The 24,800-nt window shown below is 37.7% G+C and overlaps 2 protein-coding genes across 2 annotated transcripts in view; both read left to right on the top strand.

Moving 5' to 3' along the window:
• Window positions 1–6,163: 6,163 nt before the first annotated feature.
• On the top strand, window positions 6,164–14,921 carry kcnk1b (potassium channel, subfamily K, member 1b). Its single transcript, XM_042010850.1, has 3 exons — window positions 6,164–6,678; window positions 9,194–9,589; window positions 11,581–14,921. Exons 1-3 carry the CDS (start codon window positions 6,324–6,326, stop codon window positions 11,835–11,837), a joined length of 1,008 nt encoding a protein of 335 aa, XP_041866784.1. The 5' UTR covers window positions 6,164–6,323; the 3' UTR covers window positions 11,838–14,921.
• Window positions 14,922–21,373: 6,452 nt separating this feature from the next.
• slc35f3b (solute carrier family 35 member F3b) overlaps window positions 21,374–24,800 on the top strand; it is a 68,987-nt gene continuing 65,560 nt past the window's right edge. The window contains exons 1-2 of the mRNA XM_042010718.1: window positions 21,374–21,580; window positions 22,488–22,702. Coding sequence (XP_041866652.1) covers window positions 21,483–21,580; window positions 22,488–22,702 — 313 coding nt within the window. The 5' untranslated portion in view covers window positions 21,374–21,482. The remainder of the gene's footprint in view (window positions 21,581–22,487; window positions 22,703–24,800) is intronic.

Below are 24,800 nucleotides of genomic sequence, written 5' to 3'. Positions count from 1 at the left end.
CCCAGTATCTCTTTGCCTAGGTCCTCTCAACATAAGCATTATGAATGTACTTTTGACTAAATGAAGCATGTAAAATGCTTTTTGCTCAAAGTGAATAAATAAAGGATTCTTGGGTCAAACTCACCGGTCATGCAAATATGTTAAACAAATGATAGACTGCATGGTCTCATGGTAAACAATGGGGCATATTGTCATGTTACTATTTGCTGATGAAGCTGATATGAGATCATTTTTCATCATAGTTAAGAATAAGTGTGGAAAACACTTTGTGTGTGTTTATGTGCCTGCACAATAAACTGTAGCCTTCAACATAGTAAAATATGCTCTTTTCCATTCAAAGCTATATTCACTTTTACAAAAAACAAAAAAAACAAAAACAAAAAACCAGTGTCTCATTCAGATGTGTACATTTAACTATGTCTCAGAAGACAATAGGTCAAATGTATAATGGTGGTACCTGCTGCACAGATTGAGTGGCTGCAATAGAACTACTGATTCAGCAGAGAGATAAAATCTTGAAGTACCACGTCATGGCATGCTGTGTCATTGGTCTCATGTGTTTTTGTTTTGTTCTGACAGCTGGCCAGGTTGAAAGGAATTCAATCTTTTACTTTGACCTGGTCAACATAGTTAAATTCATTAAAGACTTTGAGCACAAAAGAGATATTTGTCTGGCCTTTGAAATACCAGGGAAAAATCTTCAGGAACTGCTGAGGGCGAGACATCGTAAACTGTCCCTCTTGACTAAGTTACATTACACAGAAAGTTGTGGATTTTATCATTTTGAACTCCAGCTGTGTTTTAAAAAATGTATAACTCCTGATTAAGATCAAATGTGAAGGTAGTCATTTAAAAATGGAGCTCCATTAAGTTCCTGGGTGTTCACATCAGTGAGGACCTGACATGGTCGGCAAACACTTCGAGCCATTTCTATTACTCATCAGAATGTGTGAATTGTACCTGTACTGTACCTGCATTACAATAACCTCACACTGAAATACAAAGGTTTTCAAAATGTTGCTCATCTTCTAAGACGTACATGCAGAGAAATACACACTACTGCATCGGTCACAGATTCTAATGGGTCACAGATTTTGGCGTGACAACTGTGTATGCCGACCGACTGCAGCGGTGAGGGTCATCAGCACAGATGTCACTCTCCTGGGGTATTCCCTGTTCACTCCCCTGTCATCTAGGAGGAGATACTCTCTAAAAACACAAACTAGACTGTTGAAAAACAACTTCTTTCCCAGCTTCTTTCACAGAGCTGTATCCCCTTCAATGATGGCCACGATTCATACTGTCCCAAACATCAAAGACAGAAAACGAATCAATGAATTCACAAAATGTGTCAAATTGCCCAAGAAAGACATATATTAACATGGGAACAACATAAAATAATAATGGAAAATTACTGCATGCCACTTTTGGATCACATGCAGAATAACATTACATGAGACGTGTCCATACCCTCCAACCATGTTGAACCTACATTACCACAGGCCATGCTTTTAACTATAATCTGGTCATGTGACCCATTACACTCAGTTCAAAATTTAAATGTACAAGCACAGATAAAAATTGTTTTAAAAAAGTATTTTTAGACAAACTTTTATCCATTTTACTGTTTTTTAACTACCTTATTTATTAATGTGTTCAGTGGTTCCATGAATTCAAATATTTTGACAAATATACAAAATAAAATCTTAATCTGTCTCCTAAACAGTTACACCCTCAGTATTCCTGAAACCCTCCTATCTCATAGACTGGAAACATGTGGTCCTAACCGGTGTTATTCTGCAAAGGGAGCATGGATGTATAAGGTATGCAACTTGCAGTCTGTCAAGCTGAGATGACAGATTTTGTAAAACTGTACATAATTCTAAAAGGATTCTGTTGTATATAACTTTTGCAGAAGCCTGAGGAGTTCAGAGCCGTGACTGGCTTTTTACCTCAAATTTAAAAGTGTAAATTCAACCAAATTTGAAGGTTGTTGTTACCTGGGGGGTTTCGGTAGATAGTGTTTTATATCAGGGCTGACCTATTACAGCTGTTAGTTTTTGTCTCTGGAAGAGCTCATATGCTTCTTGTAATACAGCTGCACAAACCTGTATGAGAATGAGGAGTATGGCATCACTTGCCAGATGGCATTTGAATCCCCATATGCCATCTGCTGTATGAGGGGAGAATGACACCAGGGGGTTGCTCTGCAAATTTGAACAAAAAGCAGACAAGATGGCAAAGAAACATGCTTTCAAAAAGGAATTCATGTCTAAAAGTATTTTTTTTTAGATGAATTTAGATGAATATCCAGCAAATTAACTGATTAAGCATTACAGTTATTGTTTATTCATTAATTTGTGGTCATTCCTTAACCAGTGACGTGGCTTCAATTACTTTAACAAGATTACAGTTGCAGAATCTACAGAGGAGGCCAACACCTGAGGAAAATAAGCTTCTGCTTTTAGTTGCTCAGCTTTCAAAAATGCAGATATCGTGCACTACAATGATGAAGCATCAGATGGTGCTGTTTCAGCTCATTCTGCCACACCACAGAGCACAGCCTGAGTAGCATCTGACAATGCACCTGCAGATGATAATTTGACTGAGACACTAAGCAAATAGTCTAACAATACTGATCTAGTACCTGTCAAATTTGTGATGAATGACCTGCATGATCCTTTCCCAACTAGCAGTAGCAGTGCTTCCAGCTGCAGGGGGAGCGTAGATTTTCACCATAGCATCAATAATAGTTTTAAAATAGATGTTTAAGCAGTAGTAATATAAATTATGTAGAACTACAGGGTGCATATCAAAAGCTTTGTAGTTCCATTCATTTGTGTTTTAGTAGATCTGAGTAGTTGCAGTGAAACTGTCTGTTATCAGAGAACAAATCTGATATCTAAGTTTGAAAAATGGAAATGTAAGCTTAGTCACATGCATTTGAATGAGTTATACCTAATATATTAATGTTTAAATCCATGCTCACTTATAGGCTTAACATTTTCAAATGTCTACTAGAATGGTTTAATTTATTTTATTGTTTTTAAATCTTTATTTGTCCCATTATTTAGTCAATGCTCTGTTTTAGCCTTTGTAAATGTAAGGACTCACTTCTGAAAGACTCTGGGTGCTCTTATTTACCTGCTGATAATTTCAAAATGTCACAGTGCATGGCATTTTTGCTAAACAAGTTAGGCATTAAGGATATGTTTTACCTGAAGATAGAAATAAATGGGGGAAAGCCAGAGCAACAAAGTAGCAGTTTGTGAGTAGCATCTTTCAGGCGAGAGAATAACTTTCTTGGTGTGATTTTACAGACAATTTGTATGCACAAAAACTTTACGATGTAATAATGCAAAGAGTTTGGGGTTTGCGGAGAAGGGCATCCTGCAAAGTCTCTGCAGCCTACTTCCACTGGATGGCAGTATGCTCCCCAACCATATTTCTCATCCTGAAGACCTTGGTATTTAACATCCTTCTTTTTAAATGCCTCCTCCATACAGTCTTCCTTGGGCAATGCAATGTGTTCTTGGAGATTAAGCTCCTTGTCTAGATCAACCACCAACTTCCAATCGTGTGCAGTGGCAAGCAGACCTCAGTGGGTCTTAGTTCTTGTTTGAGTCACTCTCTTTAATGGCATGTGTCTTTCCAGGATACATGATGTTTGCCGTGTGCTATGGCTGAGGGCAACCTCCCAGCTGCTGCCCTCTGTACCTTGTTATGTTGCCAATTATAGCAACCCTCACCCTGGGACTTTGAGGAGCTGCTTGAGATGTGCTCAGGTGTCTGCTTTCCAGAACTGAGTGGGCAGCAAGGTGTTATGGCTTAACGCCAGCGTTTAAGGTTTTACGAGGCTGGGAAGGATGGTACACAGCTGTGATGAGGAATTTTATATACTGGAACTCTGCTTGCCAGATGTCAGGTGTGTCAGTCCCATGTCGTTCATGCAGACCTCTGTGGGTCCTAGTGGTTGTGGTTATGTTGCCAACTTGCCTGCCATTCTGCTGGTTCTTGTTTCATCTTCTGCTGCTCTTACTGCTGAACAACTTACATTTTACGCTTGAACTGGACCTTGTTGTACAGAGGTGTAGGAAAACCTCCTATGCTTTCCTATGGTAAATCCAGCACTTGAAACTACCCAACACCCCTGATTTGTCTATTATTGTGAGCCAGGTCTCTAGCTCCTTGTCTTAATGGCCACCACATCTCTGTGGCTTTTTTCCTATATAAGAACCTTTCAACATATTGTAAAGGTTGGAAAGAACTAGTTGGCCTGTAAACTGGACTAGGTAGACTGAACTAAAATGATATAAATAAAAAAATTATGTCAGTGCTCTAGCATATTTAACAAAAAGTACAGACAAATAGTTTTGCTGTAGTCAGTCATGACATAAGCAAGTACTTCTTTGTGTGTTACTAAATTGCAATGGCATTAAATGTTGGCATTTACGTTATATGCTAACAGACAAGATGCCAACTTGAGCTCCCTGGACATCCACATTAGCCAAATACAGTATCTCTATAAACATCTATTTACATGTTGTCGAAGCAGGTAAAGACCTTTTTGTCTCCCATTTATTCTGTCTTGTGTCTTAATAGATTTTTAAATCCATAATTGGATATTAAGTGCCATGTATTTGGGCTGTGTATTACACATTCTATAACTGTGTTTTGTTTTGTTTTGTTTTTGTTTTTGTTTTTTTTTTCATTTGTCACGTCCCTTCTTGTGAACCACTTGATACAAAATAATGAATGACAGAATCATAACATGAGCAACTTTTTATTAAAGAGTTTTTGTTTTTTTTTTACCAGAAATCAAACATGAACAATTTGATTCAGTCAAAACAATCTACAAACACAATTTTCCTTCCAACTTATTTTGACAAACTTTAAAGACACCATCTTTCTCTCATATTTAGCAGATTTTGCATCTCATTCCAAGCAGAGGGAGCAGCATGACTGAAGGCCATTTTCCTTGGTTCAGTTCAGGTGTTCTGACAGGTAACAGGAATTATTCCTGGTGTAGAGACATCCTGCTTTTGTTGAAGAATGTGAAGAAGACTCAAGAAGGATAGCCAAAGATTAAGTCTACAAATGGAAAATGGAGAGTATCTGACCCATACATACAAAAAATAAATAAAATTTAAAAATGGCATTAAAAACTGTGATAAACTTCATTTCTCTGTATAAGACTTTATCCAGCATGTGCACACTTGTCTTAACTTTGTACTTGAACTATAATCCAATGAAGACATGCCTAAACCGAGTATGTCCTTGCATTAATTGTCATTTACTGTTCAGAAATATGTTCTCAGTATTATTATAGTGGATATTTTAGTGGCATTTTATTATTCAAGCAAAAGTGTATTTTTGATCTAAAAAATATTGATATCTAGAGTGTTTTTCTTTGTTTTGTTTTTTTTACATTTTTTATGTTTAAAATCAAAATAGTGACAAGTGGATTGTAGATGTCTGAAATCACAGTTTTTCATTGTAAGAATTCCTCTGTAGATATTCAGAATGTTTTAGGAATCAGACAGGAATGTCATATTGATTGAAAGTGAAAAACCAAGACACAGCAGAGAAGGTGACACCTTTTGTAGGGTGTATATCATTTAATATTTCTGAAATGTTTATTCCAGATAGGAACAATTTATATACATATTCAATGTGACATGAAATAATTGTAGTATTTATATGTGAAACGTATATTGCTGACTTGCTAAATCAAGTCTCTTTATACGTTCAAAGATTTTTCTGCATGGCCTACTGGAACGTATAATTTTTCAGTTAAAATGACTTTTTTGGTAACAGAATGATGTAACATTTAACGTTTGCTTTTGTTAGAAACTGAAACTCATTAAAATAGGCCAGACAACCTGTGAGGAGAGGAAAAGGGTTGTACGTCACACGGGCTTTTGTCACTATTGGCTGCCTTCAAGAAAGCACCCAAGCACGGAAAATGTAAAGACTGCTGCACGAGTCTTCAAGGTTTTCACATTAGTTGGTTATAAAATTTAGGTAATGGGTAAAAATAGAACATAAGTCAACGTATTTCTACTTGTGTGGCATATCTTCGCAGATGGACGAGTCTTGCATCGAGCTTTTATATCACTTACAGTTGATGTCATAGTAGAACGTTAACATTTCTGATCGTACTTGAAAGTCTCACGAGCCACAGCAGGTTTCGCGGAGGGGGAAGAAGATACTCGAGCTTTGTCTGTAGCAACATCCCCGTTTATAGAATATTTCTTTAATACAAATGAGGCGGTTTTAGTCCCAACGTTAAGTTTATCGTTATACTAACATAACTCTTGAAAATGCTTCAGTCCCTAGCCAGCAATTCTTGTGTGCGTTTAATACAGAGTCACAAATCGACGTGGTATTTTCTATCTCTAGTTTTGGGTTATCTCCTTTATCTTATATTCGGCGCTGTCGTCTTCTCTTCGGTCGAGCTGCCCTATGAAGACCTCCTACGTCAGGAGCTAAGGGCCATCAAAAAACAGTTCCTCCAGGAAAACGAGTGTCTCTCCGAGGAGCGACTGGAGCGGTTTCTAAAGAAAGCCCTCGAGGCCAGTAATTATGGGGTTTCAATTCTCAACAACGCATCGGCAAACTGGAACTGGGACTTCACCTCTGCGCTGTTTTTCGCCAGCACGGTGCTGTCCACCACAGGTAGGTCATCCTTCAGGCCTGATGCTGGCCCCAACGGGTCCGCAGCATAACACAGTGTTTGGTTCTCGTGAGGCCTTCATGGGAACAGGTTTTACACAAAATATATATTTTAGTGGCACAAGGAAATAGCATGCGAAATTTGAAAGCTGCAGAGTACATGGACACTAATTTGTTTCATCACCTTCAGTTATGTTAAGTGCACAGTAGAAGTAGGGCAATAGCAGATAGCCATAGTCAGGGTCAGACAATTTGAGACATCATGCACATCCGTTTTATTTAATTTAATTTAAATATGCTAATATAATTAAGGATATTCAGACGTTCAGAAATTTGTACAATTTTGCACAGTGTAGTTATATCCCTTATCTTGCATTGCACAAGAACAACGTAGCTTGCAGATGCTTGACAGTCAGAAACCTGAAGAGCTTTCGTCTGACCACATAGCAGCAGTTATCTGTGAGGTTGCAACATTTACAGTTCTATAGATACCTTGTGTGCTAGCCGTTGTATGACTGCTTAAAACTGATTTTATAGACATTTTGATCAGATTGAGCTGACTCTGTTTAGACTCAATGACACTCTTATACATATATATTCTCTTTTTCATTGTAAATCAAACTTATTCTTGGATATTCTCACCTTTGCCATACAGTGTTGCAACAGAGAAGTTGCTAAATGCATTCCCAGAGCTCATAATGGTATTGTCTTTAATACTCAGCAGCTTGCTAAAGGGCAAGTCACAGGGTGTAGCTCTATATTCCTCTTATTGTTATCACATTATGTAGAATAAATAGGAAGCTGAAAAACAAATAGAAGCCGAAGAACAGTCATTTCCCCTTTCCTTTCCTTTTTTTTTTTTTTTTTTTTAACTATTAACGTCACTAGGTAACAAGTAGGTTGTGATATTTTTAGGACTCTTACATCCACTTCACAATAATGTGCCAGGTATTTAAGTCATACTTTCTTCACCTTGCCACAACATAGTTTTCAAATTGTTCTCACTTAGCTTCAATCTCAACCTGTCTGTAGCATAACTACTTTATTTGAGCCCATTTCCTTCTTACTGGAAATCATTTTAAAATACACATTTATTTAATAACTGCCTGCTTGTTTGTTGTTTTTAATATAATGATGTATGTGCTTAGCTGTACATCTTCATAAGCTGTCAGATGCAAGGCTGTGAGTCAGCACAGACTGAAACATTCCATAATGTTTTTTTCATCTAAGTGTAGTTTTAAAATGCTGTAAACTTTTCTACGTTTTGTGCATTTAACATGGATTCAGTCTGTTATTTCTCATCAGCAAACAAGTAGATAATGAAACTGAAAAAGGACAATCAGGTTTATGGAGTCCTGTTAATTTGATACATATGAAACACTGAAATATTCCAGTTACACAAATATATTAACCCTTTATTTACTATGATACTTAATCTTCTGACCTCACGTGCATCCTACTTTGATTTGTGGTCCTTGAGATGGCTTTGCAGTTTGCTTTGAGTGCAGCTGTGGACATACTTTGGCAGGCACATAGCTGAGTAAAAAACAAAAGCCATGAGGACACAAGACATGTCATGAGGCTTGATGATACAGTATATTTCTGCTGCATTTATGGTGTCTTGAAGCTTCCAATATTCTCCTGTGTAAGGAATTTACAACTACCTACTAATGTTGTGGTTCCTTTGTGGAGAAAATAGGAATTATCATTGATGCTGCACTCCATCAGTCATATCAGTATGGTGGAGTGGCCAGATAAAAGCCATTCTTTACCAAAAATTTTGATGACAGCATCCTAGAAGTTTATTTCTAAGGATCTAAATATCTCTCATAATACTCTGATGAAACAAAGTTTGAGTTATGTTCCCATAATTCCTGAAAGCATGCGAGTTGGAAACAAGACGCTGAGCACATTAAAATACCATCCACACAGTCGAAATGGTGTTTGCAGCATCATTTTATCTGCTAAAGTGGCTGGCAGACTAGTGAAAATGGAGTGTGAAATTAGTCCTGAGAAATATGGAACAATTTCCAGAGTGCTCAGGATCTTAGACTAGGCAAAGTTTTACAAACAACAACAACAACAAAAAAAAAAACTAAACCATAAGTCATAAATCATACCACCAAGAAGCAAAACTCTGAGAAAATCTTAATGTGATGCAACCAAAGTCTGGACCTGAATAAGAGCTTCTGAGGAGAATTGAAAAAAAAGCTATTGCTCTCCAAATCCCTGTTGAGACATTTGCTATTTAACCATATTGAGCTTAAATGTTTCCACTGAGAGAAGTGAGAGAAACATAAAGAAAAGTTGTGCCTAGCTTGTAGGAATATTCCCATGAAGACTTGAGGCTGTCGTTGCTTTAAAAGGTGCTACAACCAAGTACTCAGTGAAGGGTGTGTATACTTATGTAACTGTTTTTCCATTGTGAAGACGTGTATATCGATTATGTAATATTTAAATGTAATATTTAAGCATTTGTAAGTGAAAAGTTTTCTGTTTGTTTATTTGTTTCCAATAGGATATGGCCACACAGCACCCCTGTCTGATGGTGGGAAGGCCTTCTGCATTATTTACTCAGTGATAGGGATACCCTTCACCCTCCTCTTCCTCACTGCTGTGGTGCAAAGGATCATGGTGTTCAGCACACGGAGGCCAATCGTGTATATCCACACACGCTGGGGTCTGTCCAAGCCACTGGTGGCCATTGTTCATGCTACTCTGTTGGCCACGTTGGCTGTCTCATGCTTCTTCTTCATCCCTGCCGCCATCTTCTCAGCACTGGAGGAGAACTGGAATTTCCTGGAGTCCTTCTACTTCTGTTTCATTTCTCTCAGCACCATCGGCCTGGGAGACTATGTACCAGGAGAGGCTGCAAACCAGAAGTTCAGGGAGCTCTACAAAGTGGGCATCACTGGTGAGTGCAGATGAGTCTTTGGGTTTTAAAAATGTGTTTATTTCAGGGTTGTGGTAGCTGAATGCTCTCAAGCTAATTCAGCTGATTGTGTATTTTTATCCTGAATTTTTATTATACAATTATACAATACAAATCATGTCATACCATTGATTGATTTGAAACATACAATGGTGTTATGAAATCATTATTAGTCTTTGTATTTCTCAAAACTAGAGCCACACTCATTTGAACTCCACTGCATTCTTGTACAAAGATGGTAAAACAGGAACTTCCTTAGTTTGCACAGAAGGACTATAAAGCTATCAAAAAGCACACACAAGTCCTATTTAACTAATGTAATTGGAACAAATGTATAGTGATGAAGGGAAATAGTATCAGATTCTAAGAATGAAGAATGTCATGATTTACTGATAGGATATCAGCTCTAGTAGCTTTTATGATTGTGAGCTTTGGCCTGCATATGAGTGACACAAACAGCTGGGCTTGTTTCTTGACCCCTTTTGTAAAAATCTGCATTGTGGCAGTAAAGGACGCATTCTTCATAGTATGAATACAGACATAGGGTTTGTACTAAGTTCTAGTTTTGCCATAATAGACAGGTAGCTATCGCTTGGTTTCATAGGTAGAAAAAGTAATAAGATCAATTAGAGTTTCATTTCTATGTTTAATTTGCAGTGAGGTCTGTTACAAAACTGCAACAAAAATACTCTCATTCTCACTTATTGAATTAAAAATTATTATTGTTAATTGTTATGGTAATTGCTACTACTTGGAGTCCTTACAATAATATATATTTATTGTAGCACATTTATTTAAAAAAAACCCCACAAAGCTCATTAAAAATGTTTGTTTAGCATTGCTAAACAAAACATTTAACATTTTCTATTTGCTTAAACCCATAATGAGAAGCTGCAGGGCTAAAATAGAGCTTACTGGAGAGCAGTGAGTCACTGCCTTCATTTTCTGGGTGACTTGTCCAGCATGCCGACAGCAACGCTGTTGGAGCTGATGGTGTCCAAATTAAAAAACAGTTTGAAGTAACAAGGTCTTAAAAAGCTGTGGGTGTGAATGAATGTTGAATGCCACTCCGGTGAGTTGTCTCTTGCATGTGCAACGTGGGTGTGTAGTACGCAGCAGCCAAAGAAACGTCAGTCAGGAAGAACAACATGCTAATCTGTGGGAAGAGAGGAGGCTTTAACAAATGACTGTTTGCGTACTGACTCAACTCCTACGACGTCCTTTATAATAAATTACATGTCTTGATAGGAAGTGACATCACTGCTCCTAACCAACATTTTATAGCTTGCAAAATGTCCATCCTTCAAAGAGGAGGGTGTATTTCTTCAAAAAGATTGTGTTTTACATCTGTTAATGACAGTAATGAATTGTGTGAATATTAGTTTATACAGAAGATTTAATGCATTGTCTGAAAAGGAGTCTGTTTTGCACACACTGCTCAACAATGTGAACCCCTCTGTACTTGGAAACATGGTTAACTAACTACTGCCCCCTTGTGTCAGTACACAAAACAACAGAGGCTGGGTTAAACAGAAGCAACCGGATGTTCTTTAGAGTATTGTTTTGTACTTATACCAGCAATTTTCAAGGGTAAATAAAATCTGTAATGCACTGAATGTGGGTGATAAGAGATAGAAAAATATAAACTCTTAACACATACTGACATGTGGAGTGGGGCTTCAGATCTGGTTCTGGTGGGCCACCGCCCTGCTGATTTTAGATGTCCCTACTCTCATACACCTGATCCAAATTATATGGATCCCCTCAACACCTCGTATTTATATTCTCCACAATCTTCTTTATGACCCAATTTGATCCAAGTGTGTGTAAACAGGGAGATGTCTAAAACCTTTACAGCAGTAGCCCTCAAGGTCCAGATTTGATAAACCTTGTATATAATATGGTCATAATACATCTCATTGCAGCTAATTACACATGCTTTTTTTAACCCTTGCTCATATTTGTCTCTTCAGTCTACCTGCTCTTGGGTCTGATAGTCATGCTGGTGGTGTTGGAGACCTTCTGCGAGTTGCAGCAACTGAAGCAGCTGAGGAAGATGTTCTACTTGAAGAAGGAGAAGCCGCAGGACCGCCTTGCTATTTTGGAGCACGACCACCTGTCCTTCACCACCGTGTCCGACAGCTCCACAGCCCACAGTGAGGAGAAAACCCAGACGTTTGTTAGCGTCCCCACTCTGGTCTCTCCTAATGATGATCCTTTGATCCAGTAATATCGACAAGAATCACTGTGGATTAATGGATGAAAATATGAAAGCAGTGGGATAACACGTGCAAGATTAGAGGTAGATAGTTTAGATCACAATCTCAGCTGTAGGCATCCTGCAACACTCAACCCTGTAAACTCTAATAGAACAACTGGTTAAGACTACTCAAATCAAGTAAACGGTATCCTTTATTAAACCACAATACTGACATTAAACTGTTATGCAGCAGCAGCTGAATTAATGTAAATTAATAAGGGAAAATTAATATTTCAATAGCTGCTATAAATACAAAGATAAGTCCTCTGCTGTATTGATGACTCTTAGAAGTTAAGCACCTTTAAGAGCTGCATTATTTATTGCACATTTAAGAATATTTTATAAAGTAATTTGTCTCTTAAATCTAGCTGAAATACAGGACAATTGTCTGTCACATAATACTACGTACATAAATATGTGGGTGTCTTTATAAATAGAGATGCTTGACACGTATTTGGACTGAACATAATCAGGTAAATGTTTTCAACATATAATACAGTGGCACTTTGAATTAACACACCTGTTAAAGATGAGCCAAAGTGTATCCAAGGCATAAGAATATCTACGAGTAATGAACATTTAAGTTATTTTAAAAGTGAAGCATTATGACTTTTTATTCTTTATTATCATTGGACCTTTTCTCTTTTATCTGCTAGCTTCAGTTAGAGAGTGACCGCAAAGGGAACTGGGTGGAATACACCTGAGCTTCTCTCCTTTTACATCTTTATTGCATCAGCTTGCACAAACATCCTGTTTAGTACTGAATTGGCACCTATTGATTTTTTTTTAATGAGAAGGCTTTAGCGTCCCTGCTCTCTTGCATAATGTTGGTTGCACAGTTGACTAAGAGAGAATGCAGATTAAAAAAAATGTTAGTGAATTTATGTACAGTTAACAAGCTAAGAAGATGTCAGGACATTTAATATATGAGTTAGATAGCTGCTGCATGTAAAAATATAGTTTGTGCAATAAGTGTTTTGTAGCATTTTTGGGTCATCTTTATAGATGTGTTAACTATTCAAACTACACGTTGTCACATTTCATTGTGATTGAAAAACATTGTGTAAAGTAGTGTGACCTTCAACATGTTGCAGCGATGTTTCAAAGTTGTCCATGTGTGAAGCACTATGACTTATTGATTTGTCTGAGTGGTTTAATATGTGCCAGCCTGTGCAAAAAGGGAACTGAGGTTAGCCCAGCTTAAAAAGGGAACTAAAAGAGGCCAACCTGCTGCATTTTACTGTCATGAATAGAGCTCAGTTTGTACATGGACAGCAGCCAAGCAGTACACAAAAACATAACAGCCGAAGTATCTAAAGGAAGGGACATGGGATTTGGGAAAGCTGTAGATATTTTTATTGTAAATATTTTTGTTGTGAGTCATCTGTAATGGCTTAATAATGGCTGGTTCTCAATGACTGGAAACTTTTACTGTATTTACAAAATTTGAATGTGGAAATGTATATTTTTGAATGTGAAATGATAAAGGTTTACAAGAGTTTGATGGAAAAAAGTAATGCTGTTCTAAAGAAAGGTACCGCTGAAAACTTGAAATGATAAATTCCTGCAGCTGTGCAGTCAAAACAGTTCTGATTATCCACTGCAGCAGTTTAAAGTGTGCTTATGAGATGAACATAGAAGACACAAACAGCCATATGTAAATCTCAAAAAACATGTTTCTTTCCTGACGAATTTCAGGAATTATTCTATGATTTCAATTGTTGCAAACAGATAACCACTCGAATGGTGTTGCAAACTCCTTTAAATAAAATTTGGCTTTGATATATACAATATGTTACATGTTTTGCACATGATTATACTCTTTGATATATTTTAATAGGCACTGAATTTCCAATAATTTTTAGCGTTGTCACATTGTTGGTGGGGAGATTAGGTTCAGACCTCGTCTTTCTTTGATGAATTGGACTTCAAGATAAAGTCATGGCCTTAGTCTTGAATGTGAAGTCTTTTATGCTCTTTGCCACAGTGATGTTTGAGGCGTGCCTGGAGTGGAACTTTGCTTCAGACGCCAGTTTAGTACTGTTTATCTGAAGCAGCGTGTGCAGATGAGTTGTGGTAATTTATTGGGACGACTTGCAAAAAAACTTTGACAAAACTAAACTTTAATTGATACACAAATAACCTATTATTTACAATATATTGCATCAGATAAGATTGACACACATACAGATAATGGTTTATTATTGCATCAGGGCTTGCTCTCAGTCTTATATGCACTCTGAAGGGGTTGCAGTCCTCCTTTTGTTGTGTGAGGACGGTATCTGGTGAGCTTAGTGCTTTGTTTCCAGTTAAACTGAAGCAACTGGAAGGTTAGCGATAACATTTCAGTCCTAAAATGTATAAAGGTTGTAAATGCTTCTGTGAAGTTTTCATTAGCTTTGCCTTAACCGCAGTGTTGAATAACATTGTTATATGTCTTTCATTGTACAGTCTGTACAAAGGGATAGAAACATGACTGACTGTGACTGAACTCAGTTTCATTGTAATTTATAGAGCAGCTGTTTGTTTCATTTTCTTTGGAGCCAGTGTGGGCCTTCATGTACCACTGTGAAACACTGATTCTCTTCATATTCTTTGTTGAGAACAAAGATATGTTTTGCCAACTTTTTCTCTTTTACCATAAAATGTTTCACTGTTTTTTTAGGTGCATTTAGTAAATTGGTGTGGATTTAGGCTTTGATCCTGCAAAGTCATCATTCATATAGCTTGTCTTGAAGGTAAAATTCATTTGTTTTTGTTTTATTCAGGGAAAACACGTGTGAAGGATTACAGACTCACTCTGTTATTTATTCATATTAAGAAAACCAATGTCTTTAAAATTTATGTCCAGAAGTTATTGTATATATTATTTGAGTTGTGGTAGATGCTCTAGGATCATATGCACAGTTAAATATTTCACTGTTACAATGCAAATATTGTATTACAGGTTTGCCACTGTGTACCAAGGTTTTACCTAGAATCCAGTACAGCATAAGAAAATACATGAACTGTAAAATGTCAGTGTTTCTGAAATAAAGTGTCAGTTTATTGCTATCTAATCAGACTTTTTCTTCAATAATTTGATTTTTTTTATCTCATTCCCAAGAAGTGCTGCTGAATGATGAATACTAAAAAAGATACAGATTCTGGCTTATCATGTGGTAACTTGGACACTGGAAGATGTACTCTCTGTTTGCAGAGTCAGATCATAACAAATTGTGGGATTAAATAACAGGGATCACCAAATCTTTTGGGCCAGTGTCCTGCAGGTTTTTCTCTGCTCCGACACACTGGAATTAATGAGCCATTGTGCAGAACTTCATAGGCTGTTGGAACAGGGACACATTGAAAACCTGCAGGACCCTGGCCCAACAGGTCTGGATTTGGTGATCCCAGTTATACAACATGAAATTAGCATAAAAGTGTAGCTCCAATGAATAAAAGTATAGGTAAGAATCTGAAGCTTTTATGCACACAAATCTACCTGGATGAAGTGGGAGACAGGGCAGAATAACGGATTACAGATATGAGTTTTGCAGGGGCTTTTGTAGCATAAAAAATGGGTAGTTCTTTTATTTCATATTTGAGTTTGAAAATGAATGTGGAAGATCTGCTCATCTTGTACTATTTGGCAGGAAAGCAGTTATTGAAGTTGGAGGGTTTAGATATCCCACCCAGTGTTTATGTGGAAATTATTCAGTACAACAAGAATGATCAGAATAATTATTTAAGACTTTTCAATGGAGAGGTAATCATTTTCTATTAGATGACAGTCTGCAAGAACACAACACAAAGTCTTAATTTTCAGAACTAGACAATATCTTTGACAAAGAGCACCTAAAACACATGAAAATCATCTTTAATTCATAAATTGTAGCTTTTTGAAATCTCTGATGCCCTCCAACCTCATAAATCATCCTAACACCACAGATTAAATTGTGTTTTGTACCTACGGGAGGATATTTCTAAATTCTACTAAACACTTTCATTCAATTCAGCAGCTGTGTTTCTCATGTAGACAACTGCAATTACCTACAGGCGTGTTTCCTGCAGAGCCACTGAGCCAGCATCCATTTTGTTGGGTTTATGGAGGAAATAAGCTCAAATGCTCCCTAGCAGCAAGTATTAATTGGATGCAAGTTGTGAAAAACATAATTACTTTTGAGACCACAGTAATTGGAAATCACTGTAAAGAATCAGTTTTTCAGTATTTCTGCCCTACATTTAGAATAAGCACTAAAAATAATTGTGCATGTTCATACGGGTTGTGTAATTGTAAGTAATTATAATAACACAATCGCCACCATTTTTAACTGCTTTAATTTAAATTACATCCTTTGTTTTTCTAGAAGTTAAACTTATTATGTAACAATTTCAAAACCATGCAAAACAGTCTTATAATCCTCACTGCATACGCTGCCCAAAGTCTTCTTAAATTAAATGACCTTTGCTTACACTAACAGCAACAAAAGCTATAATGTACAATGGCTGCCATAAAACTGAGCCTGAAATCATAAAACTGAAATCATCAACTGAATCTCATTGCATAAAGCTGTTCGTAGGTGGCAGTTTTGAAATTGTTTTATTATTTCAACTGCAGGTGGTAAAAAAATGTACAGTTTTGCATTTGCATGTGTGATGTTCTGCTGCTCCCACTTTTCCTTGCAGAAGGTGGAAAAGTTGGCATGTGACCTGTGAGAACCCCCTCAAGATGAGTGCTGCCCTTTAAATATACACAAAGTTTCATGACTACTAACCTTTAAAAACCCATGTTGAAAAATATGAGGTGAGAATATCTCCTTGCCTCAATAGATAACATTCTGGTAAAAGAAGCAACAGTCTAACTCTGGGTTGTGTCCAGCTCAAGTACACCTCTACTTCCTTTAATGATTAACATTTTGTCTGCTATGTTGCTTTTAACCAAATCAGGTATCCATGCACAAACACTGATATAGAGAACGATAACCAGAACATACAGCAGAGCTGTGTGTCAAGCGCGTAATGGCCCAAAGCAAAACTATCCCCCGAGGGCCTGTCTCTTCACACCTGAGTGAAGTTTACCAGCAGCTTCTTATATTGCATGATATTTGTGAGTACAGAAATATAATCAGAAAAAAATCCTGATTTTAGTTCAGCCTGCAAGCAAACCTAAAACAGGATAAATACTACAGTAAAAGTTGATGTTACTAGTTACACATTGTTAGTTCAAACACAAAGCCCAAGAGAGATACACCTTTAAGAAGCACCCAGGGGTTCATTGTGTGATACTTGACATTTCATTAGTCAGGGTTTTCAAAGTTCATAGTTAGAACTGCAACTTTCTATATGATTGTGGTCCAGGCACTTTGGGGTCATTGAGAACAGGGATTGGGCTTATCTAGAATGGGCTAATCTAGAGCAGCTATAGGGCATCCGCCTTATAGCTGCTCTTTCTGATGGTGGAGCAATTCTATTTATATCCACACACTCACAGACATACTGGGACTATGTGAATGCAGGAGGCCTGAAGAACAAACATTTACCATGGGCAACTCTAAAACTTCTGCCTATGAGAACACAATGTGTATTATTTGTGCAAGAAAAAAAAGTCCAAATCATATGTTGACTGTTACTTAATAAGAAATGTCATATGTTTTAGCTGTAAAAAGTATATAGATGTGTATATCTGTTCTGAAGTGCAGCTGACAGTTAGCAGGACATGCATACATGCTGCCCTAGTTAACTCCGTCCTGAATGTATATGAGGTGCGACAAACAGGAAGAGACAGGATGGGAGGGGAGATGGCAGGGAGGGGCGGATGGTAAGTGGATGCTGCAGCCACAATCGTTTACTCTCTGGTAACCATTCTACAGTCAAAGCTCTTTCTCTGCAGTGTGTGATGTTTTTGTAACATCAAACCATAAAGTTAGTTACCATTGTTTTATGCAGAGAGGAAATACCTGCATTCATCAGGAGAAGGATAATAAATACACAAGAGAGATGGGGGAAAAGGATGCTCTTCTATGATGTTTCCCTTGAGTTCACACTTCTGTTTAAATCTATCACAGATTGCAGCATCACTAGTGGGGACTGAACAGAGGAAGAAAATCTTGAGAAAACTAAGCACAGTGCACATTCTTCTGTGTTGGCATCCCACATCACTGGGATCTGATTAGTAATGCGAGCACGAGTAAAAAAAATGTGTAGCCTGCAAAAATGAGATGACAAACAGCACAAAGACATGCTAATTTAATAGCACAACTGCTGTCGAATCCTAAATCTTTTGAAGGTATCAAACTGATTTTTGTGAGTATTTATACCTAAATACTCACTAAAATACTTTGCAGTCCACAGCTTTACAGAAATAAATGGTTTGAAATAAAAAAAATGCAACCAGAAGTGGTGGATGTCAGAAAACTTTCAGGACTTGTGGAAAAAACATCGTGCCTGTTCAAATATGACAAATCTGCACTAAATTAGCCACCATGGATATATACAATGTTTGAGACAGAATGCAGTTTTGCATAAAAAAAAAGAAGGAAAAACAGTATGCATGTGCATAAGGAATATAAAGGTATTTTTCTATAGACAATGCATGTTATTTAAGATAACATTACTTTAGATTTCTAATGGAAGAAATTGATGTGTTTGAACTGCACAGGATGGAGTTCAGTCACTGATTTAATATTTTTGGTGGCAGTTTAATCGAGGGCTACATACAGTTTGTCATCTGATTAAAAGCTATATCTATAACACATAACACAATCTCTTTTCTGCAACAGTCTGCTAGAGTGCACATCTAAACTGACAACCTGGAAGTGTTTTCTATTATTTATAACACAAGAGAAAGACGACAATGCTTGGACACCTCCAGTGTAATAATAAATGTCTTTTTCTTCTTTTTATATTTGTCCGTATAACCACCAGTTACAGCTAGACAGTCAATCTTTCCTTAATAAGTTCATAATGTTTACGTATAATGCAGGACCTCCCATCCTTAGAGAGATGGCTCCCTGCTCTCTAACCCCAGCTGTGTGTCAGCCTCACCAGTAATGTCAGATGAATAATAATTATATCCTAAAGAAATCCCACAAGCCTTTGGGACAACAGGCTACCAACTTCTGAAAGGTTATATTTTAACTGACGACAAAACAGGATTAGATGTGTCTCCCTGGATTACAACAATAAATAGCTCCTCATGATGTCCTATACAAACTCAGAGCTCACTTTACACTAAGTAATAAGAAATATAGTGTCATAATACAGGGCAATCCCTGGCTCAGAATTTCACTTCTCCTGCAGCACCGACCAATCAGCTGCAGACTGTCGCACTGTTTCCAGGGTGAAGACTGCATTAAATATTGATGGTGAGAAGAGATAGAGCTTGCATCATTCTTTTTAAAATGCTATGAAACTGGACAGAGTGCTACAAGAGAAATAGTAGAAACTGTTGTCAGAAAAAGCAGATCAAACTAGACAGCCTTTGTTTCTGACTGAGCGCTGAAGTGCTTTCTGACAAAACAGAAAAGAGCTATAGGTATGCTTAGACACACCTTAGTGAAATCTAATGCTTGATGTGCAATGGCCACAGACACTAAACTCCAATCTGTTGCCTCTTTAAGCCTGACACCTTTTCAGAAACAGATTAAACATACTGTATATACAGAAGGATTGACAGCTGCAATTCTAGACTGATTATTCTATATTTCACAGTGTTTGAACACCACCTTTTCAGAGATGTTGGTTAAAACTTTTGATCAGAGGGTGCCTTCATCAGCATATTTATAACATCAGTGCTTTTCCTTATTAAATCCACTTGCCTAATAATATCAATAAGTACTAAACAGCTTGAAAAAATATTTCTATTCTCTCTCTGAAAAAAACACAAGCTTCTAAAAGTAATTGTGTGTTAAACTATCAGTTATGAAAAGACTGAAAGTTGCTTCTTAAAAATAAATTGTAAAGTCATTAAAAAGTGTGACTTAGGCTGATAAGCATTGTTGTATAAAGAATGTTCTATCAAACATGAAAATTTGGACCGCCCTCTCTGTCTTCAGTTTATGTTTCTTGGCCTTGAGCTTTGGTTTCTACATCATCTTACATCCATATTTAGAAAGGAGTGCAGTGCCCTGTAGATTGAGGGCACCAATTAGACCACTGTTAGAGGTCTGCTGAAGTGGAACATGGTGTGCTGGATAACAGTGGATGACTTGAATATATGAGCGCTCTTAGAACCTCTGTTTTGATATGTATGAGTAGTGTCTCCCAGGAACGTGAGGCACGGCTCACTCATGAATTCATCTTGGCAGAGAAGAAAGTCCAACAGTGAGAATCAATTTAACTTTGGCTGAGCTGTGAAGTTGAGATGAGCATTATGCAAGATGAACTTGATCCTGTCCACTCTAAGACTGTCGATGGGAGGTGCTGACCCGCTTATTGATGACTACACACCTTTATTTTTTCTTTTTGCTAGACTAAGCACAGGCCTCCCTCCCACCACTCCCCTACATCAACTTCTGTGTATCTGTGAGCAGCGGCTGGTCATTGATCCATGCAAAACCTGTATCCAAAATACAATCAGAGCTCTGCAGGCAGTAGCTCACACTATGCCAGCGCAATGCAGCGAGTGGACCACAGACCTGGGATAAATGAAGAGCGCTACCCCTTTCATGCAAGGTAAAGTTCCAGTCTTCTTAATACAGGGAGTGCACGTCATTCTTTTGGTTTATTTAGAAAACAAAGTAATAGAGTTAATCTAAAACTTTATAGTAAAATCAGGAGCATGAAATGTATGTCATGTTGAGGTGATCAGAGAGGAAGTTTCCTTTTTCTTTTTTCTTTTTTTTTTTGTAGACCTTAATGATGGTCAAAACTCACTCAGTTACTCACTAAGTTCTGTTATTATTGCACAGCTCAGTTCAACAAAAAGAAAACTTCCTGATTACTAGTAAATAAAATCACCACCAGTGATCATCATTTTTTACCTTCTGTTCTGATTGGATGTGATTAACCATGTTACAGCAACTTTGAAACGGTTGAAATCAACATACACATTTCTGCTCTTTCACCTTTTACCACTGCTCACAGACACCCGGTCCTGCTATCATCTTAGAATACTGATGGACTCTTCGGGTAGCTTAGACTATGACTGACTGAACAAAGGGAAGCCCAGAGGCTTGAAAAGTTGTTTGATGCTCTGCTGAGAAACATTTTGAACCCTCTGGAGGGACTGAATGGTAAAGTAGGAAAATGTATTTTTTACATCCAAAAAACACAGCTACCTGGAAGTAAAGCATCTTCACTACAGAGAGATTTTACTATCTTACAAGCAAGACAACTGGATGAGTGCATATGCATAAAAAGGATCACAAAAGGTAATCATTTATTCTCTGCGGTCCATTAATGATGGTTTGTTCCCGCATATCCAGTAGATGCCGCTGTTGCTGTGCCTCCAGCAGCATCAACAGCATCCAGAGCAGAGCGCACTCTGGTCATGTTGAGGCGGGCTGTACTGTAGTAGCCTGGCATATGCTTGTGTGGGTGAGAAGAAGCCGGACGATGTTGCTTGGTGTTGTTTCCGCCAGCCTTGATCAGGCTTTAGTTTCACAGTAGTTGTGCCGCTACCTGTCTCTGAGGATGTACGGCGATGGAGAAGGCACCATGTGGGACCGGGTTGGACGACCCCACCGGGACTGCATGTGCTACCTCGGACCTCCTACCACTTTGATGCCGATGTAAGATGTTTTAACTTTTACTAAATGCACAGATAATCGTCAGAAGGCAACCTGTTGCGCACTTAATTTCGTGGATATTTAGAAAGTAGGTGGACAAATGTCCTTTACAGGTGGATCATTATCTGTTAATTTGAGGGCTGTTTTACATTTAACTGATTGTTATGGTCAAACGATTTCTGGTGTCAGAGCTGCAGGATAATAGGTTTTTTGGCATGCTTTGGCACCACTTTGGGTATTTTTCCATACCAATTTACCCTGAGTGGGTCAGTAAATGTTTTTTCTGTCACATGTTGCCAGTTTTATAACAGCTGAGGGGCTGACAGGGTCACCACCACCTCTTTGTTTAGTACAACAGCGCTCTGCTGGTGCAGTTTCCAACCACTCCTTTCTTCACCTGCTGGATACACGCTACCAAGTTGGCTATTTATCTCCTCTGCATGACACAATCAGTTTGATGGCCTGCCGTGTTGCACGCTGGGCGCGCAATTTTGTGGTCCAGTGCGCACTTGACGCCAGTGGAGCTGTCACAAGTGTTGCTTCTCCATCTCTACAAATCACTCATGATCGATTCATTAGTTGTACATTCAGATAAGTCTATAATAGGAGTTGCACTCTGCATGTTATATACAACTATTGCAAGACCAGTCACTTTCACTTAGTGTCTTTCACACTGTTGTCGTGCGCATGTAGGGGTACTGAAGGATGATGATTTCTCTACTGTACAAGAGAGCAGCAGGGGCCCTTAACGCCTGTCTCTGTGGAACACGCAACACCGATTCCCCCAAATTTAGCCAAGAAGAACTCCTGTATCATCAAATCATACACAAGGTTCATAGTCTCCCTTCCCCTTGCCAAGCGGCTTCACTTGGTCTTGTAACACCACCACCTCTTGCTTCCTTTTCCCCAGCGGGATGCGTAAGTCGCCCGACGTGAGCCCCAGAAGGCTTTCGGACATCAGCCCACAGCTCAGACAGCTCAAGTACCTAGTGGTGGACGAGGCCATCAAAGAGGACCTGAAGTCCTCCCGTTCAGTCGAGGACATCAACAGTGCGTCCATTGAGGAGCGAATATTGCGGATCACCGGCTACTATGGATACCAGCCCTGGAGTACAAGCTACAAAAGTGAGTTGGTTTACACGCATGGATCAGATCTGCTGTATTCCAGCACCCAGATTCAAATAAAATGCATTGAGAGGTCAAGCAGCAACTAAATGCAACTAAGGTCTTGTTCGAATTATTTTAAAATAATGAGTAATTTATGTGTGCCTGTACTGATATGGTTTGATCATTTGGCACCATATATGAAGTTGAAAGACTAAAGCATGCATTTGCAGGCTTAACATGGATACAGTAAGATTTCTTAAGATGATGCTTTACCAGTCAGAGGCACATTCAGAGTGTGGACTCTCAGTTGTTGGGGAGCTTTCCTTCTTTTTATCTTTTACATTGTCCAAATTCTGGTGATGAAGCAAAGTGAAAGTGACGCAGTTCTTTGTGTAATATTCTTGTGCTCTGTACTGAATGACTTTTTTTTCTTATCTGAATAAGAAAAATTATGACATACAAGCAGTGTCAATTCATATTGTCATTATTACTTTCATGTGTAAATTTGCAGTCTGTTTCATTTTGAGAGCTAGCTGCTAAAGCTTCTTATTGCTGCTGGTTGCTGCAGAAGGTGGAGCGAATGTTTGCTTCACTGGAGCTTGTTGAGCTTAGAGTCATTTAGAGGGAATGCTGCTCTGAGCAATTGATTATTTAAGGAAAAAAGCTGTCAACACAGTTTTTATTTTTCTTTATCGTTTTCCTTCACTGCATTACATACTTTTTGTGCAGAGCATGAAATCCCTGAGCTGCAGCTACTGCTGATTCTGGCTGGTTGATGTGATGGTTTACAGTTCTGCTTAACCTGCTCTGATGCTCCACCTATAGATAAGTGTGTTTACTGTGGATGTGTCGTGTTAACTGTGGATGTGTCGTGTTAACTGTGGATGTGTCGTGACAAACCACAGCATAAACACCCATGACTCTATTATTCTTGTGTTTGCTATAGTTGATTTTCAAATATGTGAGGCTGCACTAGCTGTTAGGGCTACTGACGTACGTCATCATAGGTCTATACAGTACCTACTTACCAATTAACTGAATAACATCTGTTCATATTTGAGTTTCTTTTGTCTACGATCTATGATGCGATACGATGAGCGAAATAAAGGTTAATTATTCCACCTCAGCCTGTTATATGTTTAAATTTGATGCTATCTGCAGGGCTCTCTGACTGCAAAAAGATGTTTAATCAGATTTACACTACCGTTCAAAAGTTTGGGGTCACTTTGCCATGGGATTCAATAGGGAAGTGACCCCAAACTTTTGAACGGTAGTGTATTTTTGTATCAAATCATTTAATTGATATAGTCATTAAAAAATAAAAAAAGTTGACTGAAATTCTATGCAATCACTTGAAAAAAAAAAAAAAAAAAAAAAAAAAAATATATATATATATATATATATATATATATATATATATATATATATATATATATATATATATTAGATTCAAAAAACAAATTATTTAGAGTGTAAGAAAGATTAGAAAAACAAAACAAAACAAAAAAGCCTTATATACTTGTTTTTATGATACAGTTGTTTGGCATTGGCATAGAAGATTGGAAATTTTTCACAACTAATATGTAATTTTGCTGCTCATCACAAATGTATTTTCCTCACAAATGTGGCATCATTTTAAAGGGAATTAAACAGATGTTCCAGTGGTATAAGATTTATTGCCAAGAGGCATTTCAAAGAAATGATCTGCAAAATACAAATTTCCTTTCTTTTTATTCTAATATATAGCCCAGTTTATAAAGGTTAGCACAATGTATCAGATCTAGAATTACGATTGAAAATTAAAAATAAAAATCAATGTGAAGAATGCCTAATAAAAGCCTTTTTTTTTGCTAGTCTGTAAATGAAACATTAGACAAAGACCTGGTAAACCATTGTTATTTAATTCCTTTAATAAATTCTGCTGATGAGAATAAGCTGTTAACAACCAAACATAAATCAGCTTGTACTTGTTTTGTACATAATTTGACTTAATCATGTGGAGATCACAATGAGGAGGCTGGGAAAAAAGAAAAAAGAAAAAAAAAACTCTTGTCCCCTGCTCGTTTGATACCAAGCTGTTATTGACCTATTGCCAATCAACTTATTTAATTATAAA

This window comes from Melanotaenia boesemani, chromosome 16 (genome assembly GCF_017639745.1).
Source record: "Melanotaenia boesemani isolate fMelBoe1 chromosome 16, fMelBoe1.pri, whole genome shotgun sequence".
Classification (NCBI taxonomy): domain Eukaryota; kingdom Metazoa; phylum Chordata; class Actinopteri; order Atheriniformes; family Melanotaeniidae; genus Melanotaenia; species Melanotaenia boesemani.
This window is presented reverse-complemented; position numbering and strand designations above follow the sequence as displayed.

Coding starts and splice junctions, on each gene's coding strand:
- kcnk1b (XM_042010850.1), top strand. CDS start 6,324: ATGCTTCAGTCCCTAGCCAGCAATTCTTGTGTGCGTTTAATACAGAGT. Junction 6,679..9,193: donor CACGGTGCTGTCCACCACAG/GTAGGTCATCCT, acceptor TGTTTCCAATAG/GATATGGCCACACAGCACCC. Junction 9,590..11,580: donor CTACAAAGTGGGCATCACTG/GTGAGTGCAGAT, acceptor TTGTCTCTTCAG/TCTACCTGCTCTTGGGTCTG.